At 40.9% G+C, this 18,960-nt stretch overlaps 1 protein-coding gene across 2 annotated transcripts; it reads right to left on the bottom strand.

Annotated features, from left to right (window-relative positions):
* Window positions 1-33: 33 nt before the first annotated feature.
* Window positions 34-17,233, bottom strand: zc2hc1a (zinc finger, C2HC-type containing 1A). 2 transcript variants are annotated; one of them, XM_055881559.1, is made up of 10 exons: window positions 17,088-17,233; window positions 16,033-16,112; window positions 15,837-15,953; window positions 15,424-15,459; window positions 6,679-6,820; window positions 5,965-6,116; window positions 5,737-5,839; window positions 5,310-5,415; window positions 3,631-3,741; window positions 34-3,141 (listed from the first exon to the last, which is right to left on the bottom strand). In XM_055881559.1, the coding sequence occupies exons 1-10, from the start codon at window positions 17,101-17,103 to the stop codon at window positions 3,006-3,008; spliced, it is 999 nt and encodes a 332-aa protein (XP_055737534.1). In that variant the 5' UTR covers window positions 17,104-17,233; the 3' UTR covers window positions 34-3,005. The 2 variants fall into 2 exon arrangements, with proteins under 2 accessions (XP_055737534.1, XP_055737535.1); XM_055881560.1 differs by lacking the exon at window positions 15,424-15,459 and having other exon boundaries at window positions 17,088-17,229.
* Window positions 17,234-18,960: the final 1,727 nt, after the last annotated feature.

The raw sequence follows: 18,960 nt of genomic DNA, 5'->3' as shown, positions 1-18,960 counted from the left end.
CACACACACGTCGAATGACTAATACACAGAAGATTCTTCAGAAATGTTTATTGATAAATGTTTAGGACGGAAGTACGACAGTCAATTTCCAGCATAGGAATGTCCTATCCAGTCAGGTAAGCATTGCATATTATCTAAATAACGCTTGCATCGGGGTGCATTTACAGTCATCGCAAGTTCTTTAAAATGACACAAATTAAGATGTTTCGATACAGCTCAATATAAAGATGACTACAATAACATTAATGATATGGATGAAATTAGATAGGAGTTCCTTTTAGTGTAAAATTATTATTTACCCATATCATGAGTTGGGTAGATGTCTTTACAGTCTTACTGGTGGGCAGCAGTGTGTGCAGGCTTTTGTTCCTGCCCGGCACTAACACACTGATTCAGCTAAATGAACCACCATGAGCCTCATCAAGAACAGTAGAAACAGGTGTGTTAGTGCCGGGCTGGGTCAAAAGCCTGCGCAGCCTGTGGGGTCCAGGACCATGATTGAAGATCATTGATGTGGTCTGGGCAACTGGTTGAATGTGACCTGCAGGGACAGTGTTGGTGAGGACTGGTCAGTGTTGGTGAGGACTGGTCAGTGCATGTACCGGCCCGTACCGTAAATCCCAGATTATCCCATTCAATACTGATTCAAAATGAACACCGAGTACGTTTACATGCACAGTAAGAATTTGATATTAAAACAGACTATAGCAGTTGGCAGACTATGCAGTAGTAATGTAAACACCTTACTCTGATGTTAAATCGGCATACGGTCAAAATCTAAGTAAGCATACGGTTTTCTGAGTAATCTTTCAAATTATTAGGACATGTAAACACCTTAATCTGTGTTCCAGCCGTGTATTTCATCAGCGCATGTGTTAGCACCAGTTGAGCGAGCCTCACACTTTAATGTGAGTGAAGTGAGTTTGAGTGTCTTAGAAGTAGTTTTCACATACAAACGTTATATGTCTGAACTCAGAATCAAATATGCTTCCCAAAACTAACATGGTCGCTGTGATAGAACGAATATATTTTGATTGGCGATTTTCTGCATTTATCAGAGTGCCATCAGGTAATCTGACTATCCACAATAACCGCATTACCGTGTGCATGTAATCGTACTCACTGAAGGAAACACAGAACACATGTAGGTAGATACAGAAAAAGGCTTTCACAAAACCATTAAAAAAATACATTTTGATTGCTTAGTTAAAACAAACACAGAGCGATAAAATAAATTAACCCATTTTCTTGTATACAGTATGTGGAAATAGCAGTATCTGAATGATGGTCAATTTGAACACCTTGTATCGTATAATTGTATCGGAAATGTTATATCGTGTATTGAAACTGCTGCCTTTAAAATCATTTAAAAACGCTGACCTATACCACAACTATTTAACAGCAATGGCCTCTTACACTGCATGTTAGTGGGGTTTTTATCTTCATAAATTCTGTTCTGGAGGCAGCTCTGCAGAGTCATAAAATCGGATTTTAAACATAACCCTTACCCTCACCATAACCACACCGCTAAACCTAATGCCTAACCCTAAATGAAGACCAAAAAGCTCATTTTTGTTTTCATGAATTTTTACAATATAGACAATTTTGACATTGCATCTGTCCTAAGGGGAAATCACTCAGGCCGTGTCTAGACTTGACAGTTCATGCAGCTTTTGTATTCTGATCAGGTCATGTGTCTACACCTACATTTAAATGTGTCTACTGTGTCCACAGTGTGTCTGGATTCCCTTTTTTTCACACTATATTCAAATGACAGTATGCATTCTACAAACGGTGGAATAAGCTAAATATGATCATAACTACTGTAGCTAACCTCTGTAGCTAGCCAGCAAGATAGTGAGCAACACTAAAGTGATTGCAAACGGGATAACACTAGCCAAACAGAAATGTTTTTCTAAATATTAGCTAGTTGGCTACCATTTGAGGCCAGCAAACACGTTCCTCTCACACTAGGAACGTAAACCCTCCAACATTATAATGAAAAGGTGCTTCTCTGTCCCAAAACACACGTTTTCTGGAGATTTGGTAGAGGAGTGCTGATGATGTTGCCCAATGTTTGCGCTTTCGGTAGCCTGATTGCGTCCAGACTGAGGAGAAATCCACACACAATGCATCCCTGACCACTTCAGATGTGAACATAATTAGACCAAAGTGACTTTTGTGCATCTAGCCCCGTCTTTTCGATGTGATCTTCGTATTATGACAGCAGAAGTCGCATGAAAGTGTCAAGTGTAGACACAACCTCAGTTCTGCCTCCAGGACAAGATTCATAACAATAACAGGTCAACCTGCTCTTACACTGGTCCCAGTAAAAACAATGTGTATTCTTTTCCAAATACTTAACATTAATTCTACTCATGACTCAATGAAAAGAATGAGTCCACTTTGCCACGTCACACATTCCATTAATCTACAATAATTAAACTCCTTTTTTTATCAGTAGTCAATCATTTGCACTTCAATAGTAATACATTGAATATGTGAGGCAGGAGAGAAACGGGTGGGAGGGAGTAGATAGAAACCCACTCTCATCCTACCTAGGGTTATACTGGAAAGGGCTTGTAGATCATGGTACATAGGCAGTGGTTGGGATAAGAATGGGTTAGGGTGGACATTTGGGGTAATTATGTGCTTGAGTCTTCTGTAGTAAAGCCTACATAACACTGGCATAATAATGACATTAACAGTTATGAGAGCTGATATCAAACTGACTTCACGATATTATGGGGGGGGGGGGGGGGGACACCTGCTTGCCGTGTACTATTTTAACTAGGTAAGTGTCATAACAGCATCATGGCCCAGGATTCCAGTGAACTGCCCCTCTTTAATTTAATTTCCTATTTCCCTCCTCTCCACTTATCTTTCCCCCTTTTCTCTATCCTCCTACTCCTTTCTCTCTCCCTCTCCATTCTCCTCCTCCATCCCTCTCTCTTCTCCTCCTCCATCCCTCTCTCTTCTCCTCCTCTGCCCCTCACTCTCCTCCCTTAAATACACATCCTACGGACCCCACACTCACAGCAGAACTTGGCCCAGTCTACAGGGTACTTGGTTCCACACTCGTTGCAGAACTTTGTCATCATTTCACCATTATCCACATCGTTTTCACTTTTGCCATCGCTCCTGAAGTGGAGAAAGACAGGGAAGGGGAAAAAAGTAGAGCGTAAGATATAAACACACACACACAAAGAAAGAGGGAGGGAGAGAAAGAGAGAGTGGGGAAAGAGAGAGAGATAGGCAATTCATGCATTAATAATGACATCATTACATCTGACGTCAGTGAGAGAAAGAGAGAGAGAGCAGAAGGATGTTTGAGTTGTCATCCGCTAAAGCGACTAGAAGACATATTGACTATGATGTCACCATGTAAATATGGACAGCAGGACAACACTATTGGTGAATCTTAATTGCATACTCCTTGCATCCTCTCTCCTTGCCTTCTCAAAACCCACTGGAGGAGAAGGTCAGAGGGGAGGGTCCTTTGAGCGATACCAACACCAACCACAAGAGGACAGTGTTTATTGTCTGGACTTCTATTTTGTCTAACACTTCCACTACAAGTAAAGCATCACATACAATCTCCCAGTCACACTCATACAGGCCTTTTCCTACCTGGAGTTGTATTTGTCTGCGTTGTAGGCTTTCCTGTTGTTGAGTCCCCCTGCTGTCGGAGAGATTTTCACAGAGCCATAGGAACCTACTGGACGGGGCTTACCTCCAACACTGAGAGAAAGAGAGGAGGAAGAAGAAGAGGAGAAAGAAGGGAAGAGTTTTTACTGGTGGTCTTCAACGTATAATGTGTGTTACATATTGACAGGATTTGTTGACATGTGCGTGCATGCAGGTGTGTGATTATTACGGCTCCCCATTAGCTGCTGCTTTTCCTGGGGTCCAGCAAAATTAAGGCAGTTTATACAATTTTAAAAACATTACAATACATTCACATATTTCACAACACACTGTGTGCCCTCAGGCCCCTACTCCACCACTACCACATATCTACAGTACTAAATCCATGTGTATGTATAGTGCGTATGTTATTGTGTGTGTGTATATGCATGTGTCTGTGCCAATGTTTCTGTTGCTTCACAGTACCCACTGTTCCATAATGTTTTTTTTTTTAATCTGTTTTTTAAATCTAATTTTACTGCTTGCGTCAGTTACTTGATGTGGAATAGAGTTCCATGTAGTCATGGCTCTATGTAGTACTGTGTGCCTCCCATAGTCTGTTATGGACTTGGGGACTGTAAGGAGAGACCTCTTGTGGAATGTCTTTTGGGGTATGCATGGCTGTCCGAGCTGTGTGCCAGTAGTTTAGACAGACAGCTCGGTGCATTCAACATGTCAATACCTCTCATAAATAAAAGTAGTGATGAAGTCAATCTCTCCTCCACTTTCAGCCAGGAGAGATTGACATGCATATTATTCATATTAGCTCTCTGTGTTCATCCAAGGGCCAGCCATGCTGCCCTGCTCTGAGCCAATTGCAATTTTCCTACATCCACTTTTGTGGCCCCTGACCACACGACTGAACAGTAGTTAAGGTGCGACAAAACTAGGGCCTGTAGGACCTGCCTTGTTGATAGTGTTGTTAAGAAGGCAGAGCATCGCTTTATTATAGACAGACTTCTCCCCATCTTAGCTACACTGCATCAATATCTATTGACCATGACAGCTTACAATCTAGGGTTACTCCAAGCAGTTTAGTCATCTCAACTTGCTCAATTTCCACATTATTTATTACAAGACTTTGTTGAGGTTTAGGGTTTAAGGAGTGTTTTGCTCCAAATACAATGCTTTTAGTTTTAGAAATATTTAGGGCTAACTTGCCACCATACTGAAACTAACTGCAGCTCTTTGTTGAGTGTTGCAGTCATTTCAGTCGCTGTAGTAGCTGACGTGTATAGTGTTGAGTCGTCCGCATACATAGACACTCTGGCTTTACTCAAAGTCAGTGGCATGTCATTAGTAAAATTTGAAAAAAGCAAGGGGCCTAAACAGCTACCCTGGGGAATTCCTGATTCTAACTGGATTATATTTGAGAGGCTTCCATTAAAAGAACACCCTCTGTGTTCTGTTAGACAAGTAACTCTTTATCTACAATATAGCAGGGGGTGTAAAGCCATAACACATACGTTTTTCCAGCAGCAGACTATGATCAATAATGTCAAAAGCTGCACTGAAGTCTAACAAGACAGCACCCACAATCATTTTATCATCAATTTCTCTCAGCCAATCATCAGTCATTTGTGTGTGTGTTAGTGTTGTGAGCATGGTGTGTGTGTACTAACCCTGAAGGTGGACTGGTGAGGCCAGAAGTGGCGCTGCGGTTAGGAGAGTAACCAGATGGAGCTCTCCTCACTGATCCTGCAGAGGGAACCTTACTGGATGAAATCCCTATAGGGACAAGAGGAGAGGAACACAGGGTGTAGACTTAAAAACATCTCAGTCCTATCTCTCCAGCAAAATGGCTTAAATTCAGTGACATTGTATCTGAATGACCGATGTGCCCAGCCCAAGAGGTTTTGTTGATTCAGCTTCAGTCAGTGTGGCCTAGCACAGAAGAGACAGGGTCTACTTGGAGTTGTCCTCTGTAAGACAGAGGGACAGTGTTCTAAAAAGAGACTGAGCAGAAATAGAGACAAGCATGTAAAATAACCCCTGGGTTACACCAATATCTGCACCATCATCTGACTTGAGACACCGTGTGTGAGTTACCGGAGGGCTGGCCCAGGACAGATCTCTGGGGTAAACGGGAGGAAGAGGGCACAGCGGACACAGCAGGAGAGTTAGCCTTCTTCACATGAGCAGGAGGTTTGAACTGTGGAGCGCACACACACACACTTTTGTTTTATGCTATGCAACACACTCCCTGCGTACTTTACTCTAGGTGTATGGCTCACACACTTAAAGAAACGTTAAACAAACACATCAGTGCTGTCCTACCTGTGTGCGTGCAGGTGTTTTCTTGGCGTCCACAGCCCCGGGTATCTTGGCCTTATTCTGCATGCGAGCGTGCTGCTCCTTACAGAATTTCATGTGTCTGTCTGCTGCATTCTCACTGAACCGCCGCTCGCAGTATGGACACTGGATATAATCTGGAACAACACAATCACTGGATATAACCTGGAACACAACCACCGGATATAATCTGGAACAAACACAATAACCGGATACAATCTGGAACAAACACAATAACACAGTCACTGGATACAATCTGGAACAAACACAATAACACAGTCACTGGATACAATCTGGAACAAACACAATAACACAGTCACTGGATACAATCTGGAACAAACACAATAACACAGTCACTGGATACAATCTGGAAACACATCGAAGATATTACGTTGTTCATTGACCTCAATCTCCAAATTTATGTTTCAGAGGGGTAATCTCTAAACAAAAAATGACCTGCGTAAAGTTGTTGTTACCTGGGTCGTACTGTAGGTGAGGGGGGAGTAAGGGTGTTTTGTTACCTGGGTAAGGGTGTTGTTACCTGGGTCGTAGGAGGGGGCTGGGGGAGGGGGTAAGGATATTGTTACCTGGGTCGTAGGAGGGGGTAAAGATTTTGTTACCTGGGTCGTAGGACAGGGTAAGGATTTTGTTACCTGGGTTGTAAGAGGGGGGTGGAGGAGGGGGTAAGGGTGTTGTTACCTGGGTCGTAGGAGGGTGGTGGAGGAGGGGGTAAGGGTCCCCCATCCTTCATGACCTGAGTGATGCCCTTGGCAGCTCTGATGGTGGCAATGAAGTCCTCATGTTTCCTGCGCCAGTTAGACTGCTTCTTAGGAGGCTCCGGCTGGAACACACAGACACACACACACACACTTCAGTAACCCATCCGTCTGGAATGATGAAGGGAAACTGGATCCAAAGTGGTGCCTTTTAATGACTTTAGAAAGAAACCTCTCAGCAACATCTCTCACTTGCTTCTAATACCTAATTCACACAGGATTTACGGTATGTTGCCTGTTTATTTATTTTACAATGCTTATATGCTACCCTTTCAAACAGTCCCATTTTTACCACATTATTGCTGGCATAAGCCTTTTATACCTCCCGTGCGGATGCCGGCACCGGTGAGGAGTGGGAGTAGGGGTGTGCCGATGTGGCTGGCCTATTTTAAATCCATTGAATATAAACCATCACAAAGAAATGCATTATTCATTTGTTTAGGCCGGTCCTAAGAGACTAATAGAATGGCATATTTTGAGTTTAATTATGTTACTGGTCTGTACTGTCCATAGGCTGCTACATGGCTGTGCCATGCAAATTAAATCAATAGTTCATGATTTTGTTCATTAAAACAGAAAAGAAACACATAGATTCCCTGCCCTGATCACAGTCAACACGCATATATTTTATATACTGAACTATAAAAAACACAACATGTAAAATGTTGGTCCCATGTTTCGAGCTGAAACAGAAATTATCAGAAATGTTCCATACGCACAAAAAAAGTATACTACTTTCAAATTTTATGCACAAATTTGTTTACATTCCTGTTAGGGAGATTTCACACCTGACAGGTGTGGCATATCAAGAAGCTGATTAAACAGCATGATCATTACACAGGTGCACCTTGGGCTGGAGACAATAAAAGGCCACTGTAGAATGTGCAGTTTTGTCAAACAACACAATACCACAGATGTCTCAAGTTGAGGGAGTGTGCAATTGGCATGCTGAATGCATGACTATCCACCAGAGCTGTTGCCCGATAATGTTAATTTCTCTACCATAAGCCACTTTCAACGTATTTTAGAGAATTTGGCAGTACGTCCAACAGGCCTAATAACCGCAGACCACGTGTAACCACGCCAGCCCTCCACATCCGGCTTCTTCACCTGCGGGATCTTCTGAGACCAGCCCCTGGCACGCTGGAGAAGTGTGCTCTTCTCGGATGAATCCCGGTTTCAACTGTACCGGGCAGATGTACCGGGCAGATGTGTGGGCAAACAATTGCATTTTATCGATGGCAATTTGAATGCACAGAGATACCATGATGAGATCCTGTGGACAATTATCGTGCCATTCATCCATCGCCATCACCTCATGTTTCAGCATGATAACACAATTCCTGGAAGTTGAAAATGTTCCATTTCTTCCATGGCCTGCATACTCACTAGACATGTTACTCGTTAAGCCTGTTTGGGATGCTCTGGATTGACATGCATGACAGCATGTCCCAGTTCCCAACAATATCCAGCAACTTCACACAGCCATTGAAGAGGAGTGGGACAACATTCCACAGGCCACTATCAACTCTATACGAAGGAGATGCGTCGCGCTGCATGAGGCAAATGGTGGTCAAACTAGATACTGACTGGTTTTCTGATCCACGCCCGTACCTTTTTTTTTTAAGTATCTGTGACCAACAATTGCCTGATTTCCTTATATGAACTGTAACTCAGTAAAATCGTAGAAATTGTTGCACGTTCCATTTATATTTTTGTTCAGTATAGTAAGAATATAACAGAATAAAATATAAATAATAACTTGTCACTGGAATATGTGGAACTGCTGTCATATAACCTGATGAGGACAGGGGGTGCCGTTTTCACTTTTGGGGAAAAACGTGTCCAATTTAAACGGCCTCGTACTCAATTCTTGCTCGTACAATATGCATATTATTATTACTATTGGATAGAAAACACTCTCTGGTTTCTAAAACCGTTTGAATTTTGTCTGTGGGTAAAACAGAACTCATTTGGCAGCACACTTTGTGACCAGGAAGTGGAAAGTCTGAAATCTATGTTCTGTTCAAGTGACTGCCTATAAATGGGCATGATACGTATGACTATACGTGCACGTCATACACCTTCACCCGGATGTCAAGAGGAAGTGAGAGGAAAAATGAGTTGATTATCTCTGACATTGAATAAGCCCTCTTGGAACAAGGTGTCCCCCATTTTCTGTTTTCTGCAAGGTGCGTGTTGGGACCTGTTATTGCCTACTGGAAACCAGTCGTTATGGGGCGAATATGATCTCCGGCTTTGATTTTATTTGATACATGTTACAATATCATCCTAAAGTATGTTTTTTCAATATAGTTTCATTAGATTATTGAAATTTATTCGGGACGTTAGTTGTGTTGCGTTGTTTGACTTTGTTGACGTTGGAGAGCTTAGCGCCGCATGGCCAGTGTGCTTGCTAATTCAAGAGGGAAAAAGAACATTCTGAATCCAAACAAAGACGCTTCTGGACAAAGGACCAAAGGTACAACATTCTGATAGAAGATCAGCAAAAGTAGGAACCATTTTGTGATGCTATTTCATATATCTGTCGAACTGTGTACTAGTAGCTTTGCGCTCAGGTTTTGGTTATTCCCTTACCATAACTAAGTCTTATGTCGTAATGAAGATATTTTTAGAACTCTAACACTGCGATTGCATTAAGAACTAATGGATCTATCGTTTCCTATACAACATGTATTTTTTTGTAATGTTTATGAATAGCTATTTGGTCAGAATAGGTGAGAGTCTAATAGAAATATCCGCACATTCTGGGAAAAATATGCTACGTTAGCACGTTATGCTACGTTATGCTACGTTGTATAACCACGGATTTCAGCTCTAAATATGCACATTTTCGAACAAAACATAAGTGTATGTATAACCTGATGTTATAGGACTGTCATCTGAGGAAGGTTTATGAAGGTTAGTGAAAATGAATATCTTTTGCTGGTTTATTCGCTAACGCTAACGTGCCTATTGCTATCGCTAACGTGCCTATTGCTATCGCTAACGTGCCTATTGCTATCGCTAACGTGCCTTGATGAATGAATGCGGTAGTGTGGTAGGCTATTGTAGTAAGCTAATATAATGCTATATTATGTTTTCGCTGTAAAACACTTACAAAATCGGAAATATTGTCTGTATTCACAAGATCTTTGTCTTTCATTTGCTATACACCATGTATTTTTCAGAAATGTTTTATGATGAGTATTTCAGTATGTCACGTTGTGTCTGTAATTATTCTGGCTGCTTTCGGTGCAATTTCTGATTGTAGCCGCAATGTAAACTATGATTTATACCTGAAATATGCACATTTTTCGAACAAAACATAGATTTATTGTATAACATGTTCTAAGACTGTCATCTGATGAAGTTGTTTCTTAGTTTCTTTGGTTTGTTCTAGGTTAGTTTGGTTGATTTTGTGCATGCTACCTGTGCTGTGAAAAATGTCTGTGCTTTTTTCTATTTGTTGGTGAGCTAACATAAATATATATTGTGTTTTCCCTGTAAAACATTTTAAAAAATCAGACATGTTGGCTGGATTCACAAGATGTGTATCTTTCATTAGCTGTATTGGACTTGTTAATGTGTGAAAGTTAAATATTTCAAAAAAATATTTTTTGAATTTCACGCTCTGCCTTTTCAGTGGAATGTGGGAGGAGTTCCGCTAGCGGAACCCCGGGGCTAGACAGGTCATATAACAAACAATGGATATGCCCCCATTTTATTTGAGTTTGTATGTGCTTTAGAAACCTTAGAATCTGCTCTTTCAGCAAGAAATACAAAATCTGACCTTGATGAACCTTTTGATCCATGTTTCCTACCCTCACTCCGCTTTGTTAGATATCATGCACATTGACAACTTGCCAGCAAACATCCCTGCCAACTGATTTTGTTTATAGTAGCAGCAGACAGTTATTTAAACAGGATTAATTGCAGCAAAACATAATCAACATAAATGTCCAACAAGATATTGTAGCCTATAGCTTCTGTGACTCCAGGGGCCGGTTAAAAATAAATAAATTGGGGGATCAGAATGAGACGGATTTTGTAATCTTCTTTTTTTCTATCCAGGATCAGATCGATCTGACTGTTTTTGTGCCGGTTTTTCGGAAAATAATTCGTATATAAATCATTTGTATCAGATACCACAATATCAAGATAAAATAATACAGATTTTCAGTGCATTGAACAGGCCTACACCTCACCATCTACTGGACAGGTTGAGGTACTACTTACAGGTTGAGGTACCACATACCTATACTGCAGTCAATTTAATATAATGAACTTTTGGTTTTCAGATGTAAGAAAACTATTTTTACTTTCTCACCTTTCTTGGTTGTAGAGCCTTTCACCTTTTTAAACACACCCTGAATCCACCCTTCCAGTGGGATAAACCTAATCCAGATTTTGGGGATAAATTTTTTTTTTCCTAATCCCTACATTTGAGTACATACATATACAAAAAGGTCAAAATTGGATTACCAAATCCTTATCCCTATGCGGAAGATTAGACTCAAATTTTCCAGTTTTGAAAAACGTAATGCTAACATTTAATCCTTTCCGATTCGCCAAAAACTGATAAGATACCTTTAAAAAAAAACAACTGCCGCATGATGAACTACATGACGATAGCCAAGACAAAATAGCTTGCATGTCACTTGTAAGCAAATTTATTTGCATAACTTTTAATATAACACTTAAAAAAAGTTTAATATTTTTAACTAAATTTGCCATCTCACCAGAAGTCTTCATCATCTGAAAACGCAACCCCAGCATCTGTCAAGCGTGCTTGAAAGAAGAAATGTACAGTTCTCTTTGTTGGAGCACTATCAACTTGATCTGTTCTTCAGCAAGAAAAGTCAGCTTTTCTGACCTCTCCGTTTCCTGCTTTACAAGATTTCTATAGGCATCATCATTGGTGTCTTTCTCAAGATGCCTTCTGTCCTAATCACTACCCCTTAAGTGTAGAAAAACGCAAAAACAAGATTTAATCCTGATTAAAAGGTGAGATTGGATTACCAGATCCTTATCCCTAGCCATAAAATCAGAATCTAATTTTTCAGTTTTGAAAAACCCAATTCTAACATGTAATCCTATCTAATTGGGGAAATCCTAGCAGATTACTTTGGAAAAACTGGGAGAAACCCCAGGAGAAAAGGAATAGAGGAAAGGCTTGTGTAATTGCGAAAGCCTCTCTTTTCCAGATGAGCCCTACGTGTAGCTGAAGAAGCTCATTCATATTAACCCATCATTCATTGGCTAAATATTAGGCCTAATACTGCAGTAAATGTATGCTGTATGCTACATGCTTTCTCTCCTTTGAAACTCCCCACCTACTAGGCTACTTTGTCTGAAGACAGATTAACTACAAATCACTCGAAGGCTTAGTTAGAAAGATATGGGTTAAAAATATGCATAACTTAATAGCTAAATATAAGGGTGTTTAAACATTTACCTGTCAAAGTCAAGTAAAAGGATCAAATGGCATATGCTGTGTGTTCCCCAGGCTGAATGTCAAAGCATGTCTGTGACAATAGTCATGGCCAAAAGTTTTGAGAATGACACAAATATGAATTTCCACAAAGTTTGCTGCTTCAGTGTCTTTAGATATTTTTGTCAGATGTTACTATGGAATGCTGAAGTATAATTACAAGCATTTCATAAGTGTCAAAGGCTTTTATTGACAATTACATGAAGGTGATGCAAAGAGTCTATATTTGCAGCGTTGACCCTTCTTTTTCAAGACCTCTGCAATCTGCCCTGGCATGCTGTCAATTAACTTCTGGGCCACATCCTGACTGATGGCAGCCCATTCTTGCATAATTAATGCTTGGAGTTTGTCAGAATGTGTGGGTTTTTGTTTGTCCACCCACCTCTTGGAGGATTGACCACAAGTTCTCAATGGGATTAAGGTCTGGGGATTTTCCTGGCCATGGACCCAAAATATCGATGTTTTGTTCCCCGAGCGACTTAGTTATCACTTTTGCCTTATGGCAAGGTGCTCCATCATGCTGAAAAAGGCATGGTTCGTCACCAAACTGTTCCTGGATGGTTGGGAGAAGTTGCTCTCGGAGGATGTGTTGGTACCAATCTTTACTCATGGCTGTGCTCTTAGGCAAAATTGTAAGTGAGCCCACTCCCTTGGCTGAGAAGCAACCCCACACATGAATGGTCTCAGGATGCTTTACTGTTGGCATGACACAGGACTGGTCACCTTGTCTTCTCCGGACAAGCTTTTTTCCGCATGCCCCATACAATCGGAAAGGGGATTCATCAGAGAAAATTACTTTACCCCAGTCCTCAGCAGTCCACTCCCTGTACCTTTTGCAGAATATCAGCCTGTCGCTGATGTTTAACCTGGAGATAAGTGGCTTCTTTGTTGCCCTTCTTGACACCATACCATCCTCCAAAAGTCTTCGCCTCACTGTGCCTGCAGATTCACTCACACCTGCCTGCTGCCATTCCTGAGCAAGCTCTGTACTGGTGGTGCCCCAATCTCGCAGCTGAATCAACTGGACTTTCTTGGGCGCCCTGAAGCCTTCTTCACAACAATTGAACCGCTTTCCTTGAAGTTCATGATGCTTCGATAAATTGTTGATTTAGGTGAAATCTTACTGGCAGCAATATCCTTGCCTATGAAGCCCTTTTTGTGCAAAGCAATGATGACGGCACGTGTTTCCTTGCAGGTAACCATGGTTGACAGAGGAAGAACAATGACTCCAAGCACCACCCTCCTTTTGAAGCTTCCCGTCTGTTATTCGAACTCAATCAGCATGACAGGGTGATCTCCAGCCTTGTCCTTGTCAACACTCACACCTGTGTTAACGAGAGAATCACTGACATGATGTCAGCTGGTCCTTTTGTGGCAGGGCTGAAATGCAGTGGAAATGTTTTTTGGGATTCAGTTCATTTGCATGGCAAAGAGGGACTTTTCAATTAATTGCAATTCATCTGATCACTCTTCATAACATTCTGGAGTATATGCAAATTGCCATCATACAAACTGAGGCAGCAGACTTTGTGAAAACTAATATTTGTGTCATTCTCAAAACTTTTGGCCACAACTGTACAGCTCAGAGCAACATGATTTAAATGGGGATAATTAATGCATTACAAGCATTTCTGTGAAGCTTTGTGATTGACAAGGACAAGTTTGATGTCGGACAACAAAAGAATTTTCATGATTTAATGCGTGCCAAAGCTGGTAAAATACCAGAATCGAAGCAGACCAAACTCTTTGGTCATTTTAAAAATGTGCTGTATGTAGAAATTTGTTTGCTATAGCTTGGGAAATTATTAAATGTAACTTTGAATGATAACATAATGTTTAGGGCTGTTTTCCTACAGAAGTTAAATACGCTTTGTGTTTTGTTTCCTTGCCACGATAGTAACGAGTATCGCGATACTGGTATCATCCTGGCCCTAACGTAAAACCCTCTATACCGATGCTTTAGGTCTTCACGGGATCTGAGACTGACCACTAGTGACAGAAGTGGTTCAGTGTCATACCACTTCCTGGTTGGTCACATGACAATTCCAGTGACCTCATATCATCCCTATCTGGTTACAGCTCGGATCAGATGCTTGTTTCCCTCATCAGTGATTAAACTGTGTTTTATACAGAGTACACTACAAGTGCACGTCCAATACGTGCAAACTCCATTTAAGTGCAGTGCAATTCACCAGTCCCAATTCAAAAATATTATTTATCCTCCAGATATCGGCATGCTCTGGTTTAGTGCACTAATTTAGGACAGTCACAAGCCATTGCATTTACCATGATGTTTAAGTGCCAAAAGATTACATATTTTCAAGCCCTGGAGAATAGTGCCATTAGTGTGTATTAGAATCCTAAATAGAAGTATAGTATATAGAAGCACAGTATATACCTGGGATTCCTAAATAGAAGCACAGTATATACCTGGGATTTGGTTTATCCCATGAAAACGACACTACTGGAGAACACACCTAGGTTCCCTCCCAAAAGTAGTGCACTAAATAGGAAATAGGGTGCCATTTAGGACACACAATCGCCAATTATTATTCTGGTAGCCAGCAGGGAGGAAACAGCTGTTCAGGACATAATACAGCATTGTTTTCCTTTTCAGTTTCCATTAAAATGCATGTCATTCAGCGTGGCTAGCTGTCAGAAGCAGTAGAGTATAGGATGTAGCCTAAGCATCTAGCTACTCCTCGTAAATCAGACTACTGTTATCACCTAGATTTAGACTACTCAGACTATTGCTTGTTGTGGAGTTGAGCTAAAGCACATACAGACAGATATGGGACCAGTCTAGGAGCATATAGCTCTGGTTTGGATGGCCCAAGCACATACAGCTTAGTTCTGAATGCAGGAGAGCTTTAAGTATTTATTACCTTTCTAGTTTAGAAAATGGATTGTATGAAAAAAGATCATTTAAAAACTGTCTGTTAAAGAATAGGGAAAGAGTGGAAGGGGATTAGTGTATGCAGTTGTTAGATGACAGTCTTGGATTGGTCAGATATTCTGACCAGACTACTGACCAGGCTACTGTTTCAAATAGAGCTTGACACAATAGAGCAAGATACAGTGCAAAAGGACTAATACATTTTTGAATACCTTATACACACAGCAATGTTGTGTTACAACATCACACAAACGTAAAATAAAGACTATTCAACTTACTTTCACAGTCTTAGCAGTGGTGGTAGAAGTGTGTGACTGAAATACATAAGTGGTTTAAGGTGTATAACAAATGATCAGGAAACAGAAATGTTGATGGTCACATCTAGCTAACAAATGTGGACTTGTTTCACAGTAGAGTGGATCCTTGTCTTAAACCCATCACTAGGTCCCTTCAACAGCCTCTTTCACTGTGGTCTGAGGCACGTTTTGGAATGTCTGTAGCCTAACAGTTATTGGAGCTGTTTGCGTGTGAGTGTTTGCGTGTGAGTGTTTGCGTGTGAGTGTTTGCGTGTGAGTGTTTGCGTGTGAGTGTTTGCGTGTGAGTGTTTGCGTGTGAGTGTTTGCGTGTGAGTGTTTGCGTGTGAGTGTTTGCGTGTGAGTGTTTGCGTGTGAGTGTTGTTATGTTGTCTCACCTTAGATTTGATGGGTTTGATAGTGGAGATCTCTGTTCCCTCAGCTCTCTGCCTGCCAGAGTCAAACACCTTCCTCTTCTTAGCTGCTGCTTTCTGACAGATTGGGGTATGTTTCTTCTACAGGGCAAGAAGGAAAGGGACAGGGAGGTTTAAACCTCAAAATAAACGTACATGCTATAGTGTGTGTGTGTCTTACCAGGACTTTAGTGAAGAAGCTCCTTCCACAGATTTTACAGGGGATCAGCTCTTCGTTGGAGGGCGGAGCCTCTTCCACATCTGTACAGAAGTGAATGGATGCAGAGAAGATGAAGAGCTGTCATACAGTAGCCTTGGCTAGGATACACCACCAGGGGCATAAGAGTACTTGACAGAAATATGCTTAGGCCTAATGGATAACAGAATATCTGGCAAGCAGGAATATAGCAACGCTATTTGTTTGTTTGTGTGAAATGTATTTGACCAAATTCTATTCTATTTTAAATGATCAGGTAGGCACCCAGGCAGCCTGAAACATAACAGCATTTGACATAAATATGATGCGAGAGGTGCCAGGTTTAAGCAAAATGTATTCAAGTAACAAACACTATTATGCACTGGTTCAAAATAGCATAAATAATTGCATAAAATAGTAACGTTAGACCATTAGTCAGAATGACTAAGTAATATAAATGCTTCATTCTAGCAATGCATCAAGGCTGTTGGTGATGGTTTCAGTGGCTTTAAGGTTTGAGAAGCATTTTAGATGTAGCTAGCTAGGTTGTGCAAGACCAATTTTTAGGCTATTGTTTAGGTTATGAGATCAAATAAATATTGATCTAGGCTATTCTATCAATATTAGCTAGCCGGTTAGCATGAGGCTGCCAAGCCTGCCATTCCAAGCAAACAACATGTCCTTTCTTCAAGCGCTGTGGCCTATCTATGAAAGGCTATCAAATAGCTTTAGAGCTAGCAAATAGCAATCAGCTATTCAACTATTAAAAACAAGATAAAAGCATGCATTACGAACAACCAGTGCCACCAATATTGGGATAACGCCCTAACCATAGCGTCATACTCCGCCCTGTTTTGGCCAGACAGCGCAAAGAGGTCGGTAAGGGTCGGTATACGAAAATAGTGCAGTTCTGCGGCACTGAAAAATCCCCGAAAATCAACACAACAAAATAAGAAGTCGCATTGAAAACCTAGGATTTATTCAACAGTAAAATCGATAACTGTTTATCTCCTCAATGTATTATTTACTAAATACCTTACCTTCAAAGTCCTCCATCTCCCTTGTCTGTGTCGGTCGCTGATGCTGCTGTAGCAACTAACTTGTCTAGGAAACGGCACCACATCCCAACATCCGAGGATTTCATTGGCCATTCCTTTGCTGTTAGCAAGACAGGAACGGGTGCATTGTTTATTTTGAACGGCAGGTGGGGCGTGGGAGGCAACCCTTTCCCTCTGGATTGAAGTTTCACGTTTTAACGTCACGTGCACAAGTACAATGAGTGAAATTCACCCAATGGGAAGAAAGCTCATTCCATAGGCCTACTTGGCCCAGTTTTTAATTTTTAATTTGCTAACATCAGCACATATATTTTGGGGGTTTACTGTTTTAGCCTTTGAGAACATAAGAACATAGCATAATGTAATATTTTGTCAGTGCAAAGATAACATGGCCTATAATTTAAACAAATAAAACTAACAAGTCACCTGAGTGTTGGTAAAACTGCAGTATAATTATTTAGCCTTGAATTAGGCCTTAATGTCAATAAACTTGAGCAGCCAGACTTCCGTATTGAACACATATGTTGAGTTTGAATGGGATCTTTCACACGCTGCCACAATAAACCACATTCTTAGGCCTCAATGTGTTTTCCTTCTTAGCTGTGCGGGTCAGTATCTCACACACTGACTGCTCAGTGCTCTCTCTCTCTAGCTCTCTCTTGCTCTCTCCCACTCTCTCTCTACGCTCTCAATTCAATTACATTTAAAGTGCTTCATTGGAATGGTAAACATATGTTTATATTGCCAAAGTAAGTGAAATACATAATAAACAAAAGTTAAGTAAACCTTAAAAAATGAACAGTAAACATTACACTCACAAAGGTTTCAAAGGAATAGAGACATTTCAAATGTCATATTATGGCTATGCACAGTGTTGTAACGATGTGCAAATAGTTAAAGTACAAAAGGGAAAATAAATCAACATAAATATGGGTGGTATTTACAATGGTGTTTGTTCTTCACTGGTTGCCCTTTTCTTGTGGCAACAAGTCACAAATCTTGCTGCTGTGATGCCACACTGTGGTATTTCACCAATAGATATGGGAACAAAATTGGATTTGTTTTCGAATTCTTTGTAGATCTGTGTAATCTGAGGGAAATATGTGTCTCGACTATGGACCTACTCTCTCTATCTCTCTCTCTCTCACACACACACACACGCACACACGCACACACGCACACACGCACACACGCACGTGCGCACACACACACACACACACACACACACACACACACACACACACACACAGAGATGTTGACAATATTAGAAAATAAACCCGGGCCTCCCGAGTGGCGCAGCAGTATAAGGCACTGCATCGCAGTGGTGTCACTACAGATCCGGGTTCGAAACTGGGCTGTTTCATAGCCGACCGGGAGACCCATGAGGCAGTGCACAATTGGCCCAGCGTTGTCCGGGTTAGGGGAGGGTTTGGCCGGCCGGGATGTCTTTGTCACATTGCGCTCTAGCGACACCTGTGGCGGGCAGCAAGGTGTACGGTGTTTCTTACATGTAAGGGATTACAAAAAAACGAATTTACAAGCAAAAATATTGAAATTAGATTACAGATACTTTAGAAAAACTAGATGATTACTTTTAAATTCAGAAAGGATGTTTGTGAAAAAAATCTTTGATAATTCTCTGTTTTCTCAATGACATTCAAATCAGAATTGAAAAAGGCTTAAGTTTTAGTACAACAACAAAAATAAGAAAAGAAAACTGGGAACCGACAATATCTGTAGTTCCCAATTCGCAAGAGTAGGCCTATCAGATGTTTTTTTTAATCTTATACTGAAATAAAAATATAAAACGCAACAAGTGTTGGTCCCTTCTTTCATGAGCTGAAAGAAAAGATCC

The sequence above is a fragment of the Salvelinus fontinalis genome, chromosome 25 (genome assembly GCF_029448725.1).
Source record: "Salvelinus fontinalis isolate EN_2023a chromosome 25, ASM2944872v1, whole genome shotgun sequence".
NCBI lineage: Eukaryota > Metazoa > Chordata > Actinopteri > Salmoniformes > Salmonidae > Salvelinus > Salvelinus fontinalis.
This window is presented reverse-complemented; position numbering and strand designations above follow the sequence as displayed.

Excerpts from the sequence above, each read along its gene's own strand:
- zc2hc1a (XM_055881559.1), bottom strand. Across the intron at positions 15,954-16,032 it reads GCTTCTTCACTAAAGTCCTG|AAGAAACATACCCCAATCTG; the intron begins GTAAGACACACA and ends CTTGCCCTGTAG. Across the intron at positions 6,117-6,678 it reads ACCACCCTCCTACGACCCAG|ATTATATCCAGTGTCCATAC; the intron begins GTAACAACACCC and ends GTGTTGTTCCAG.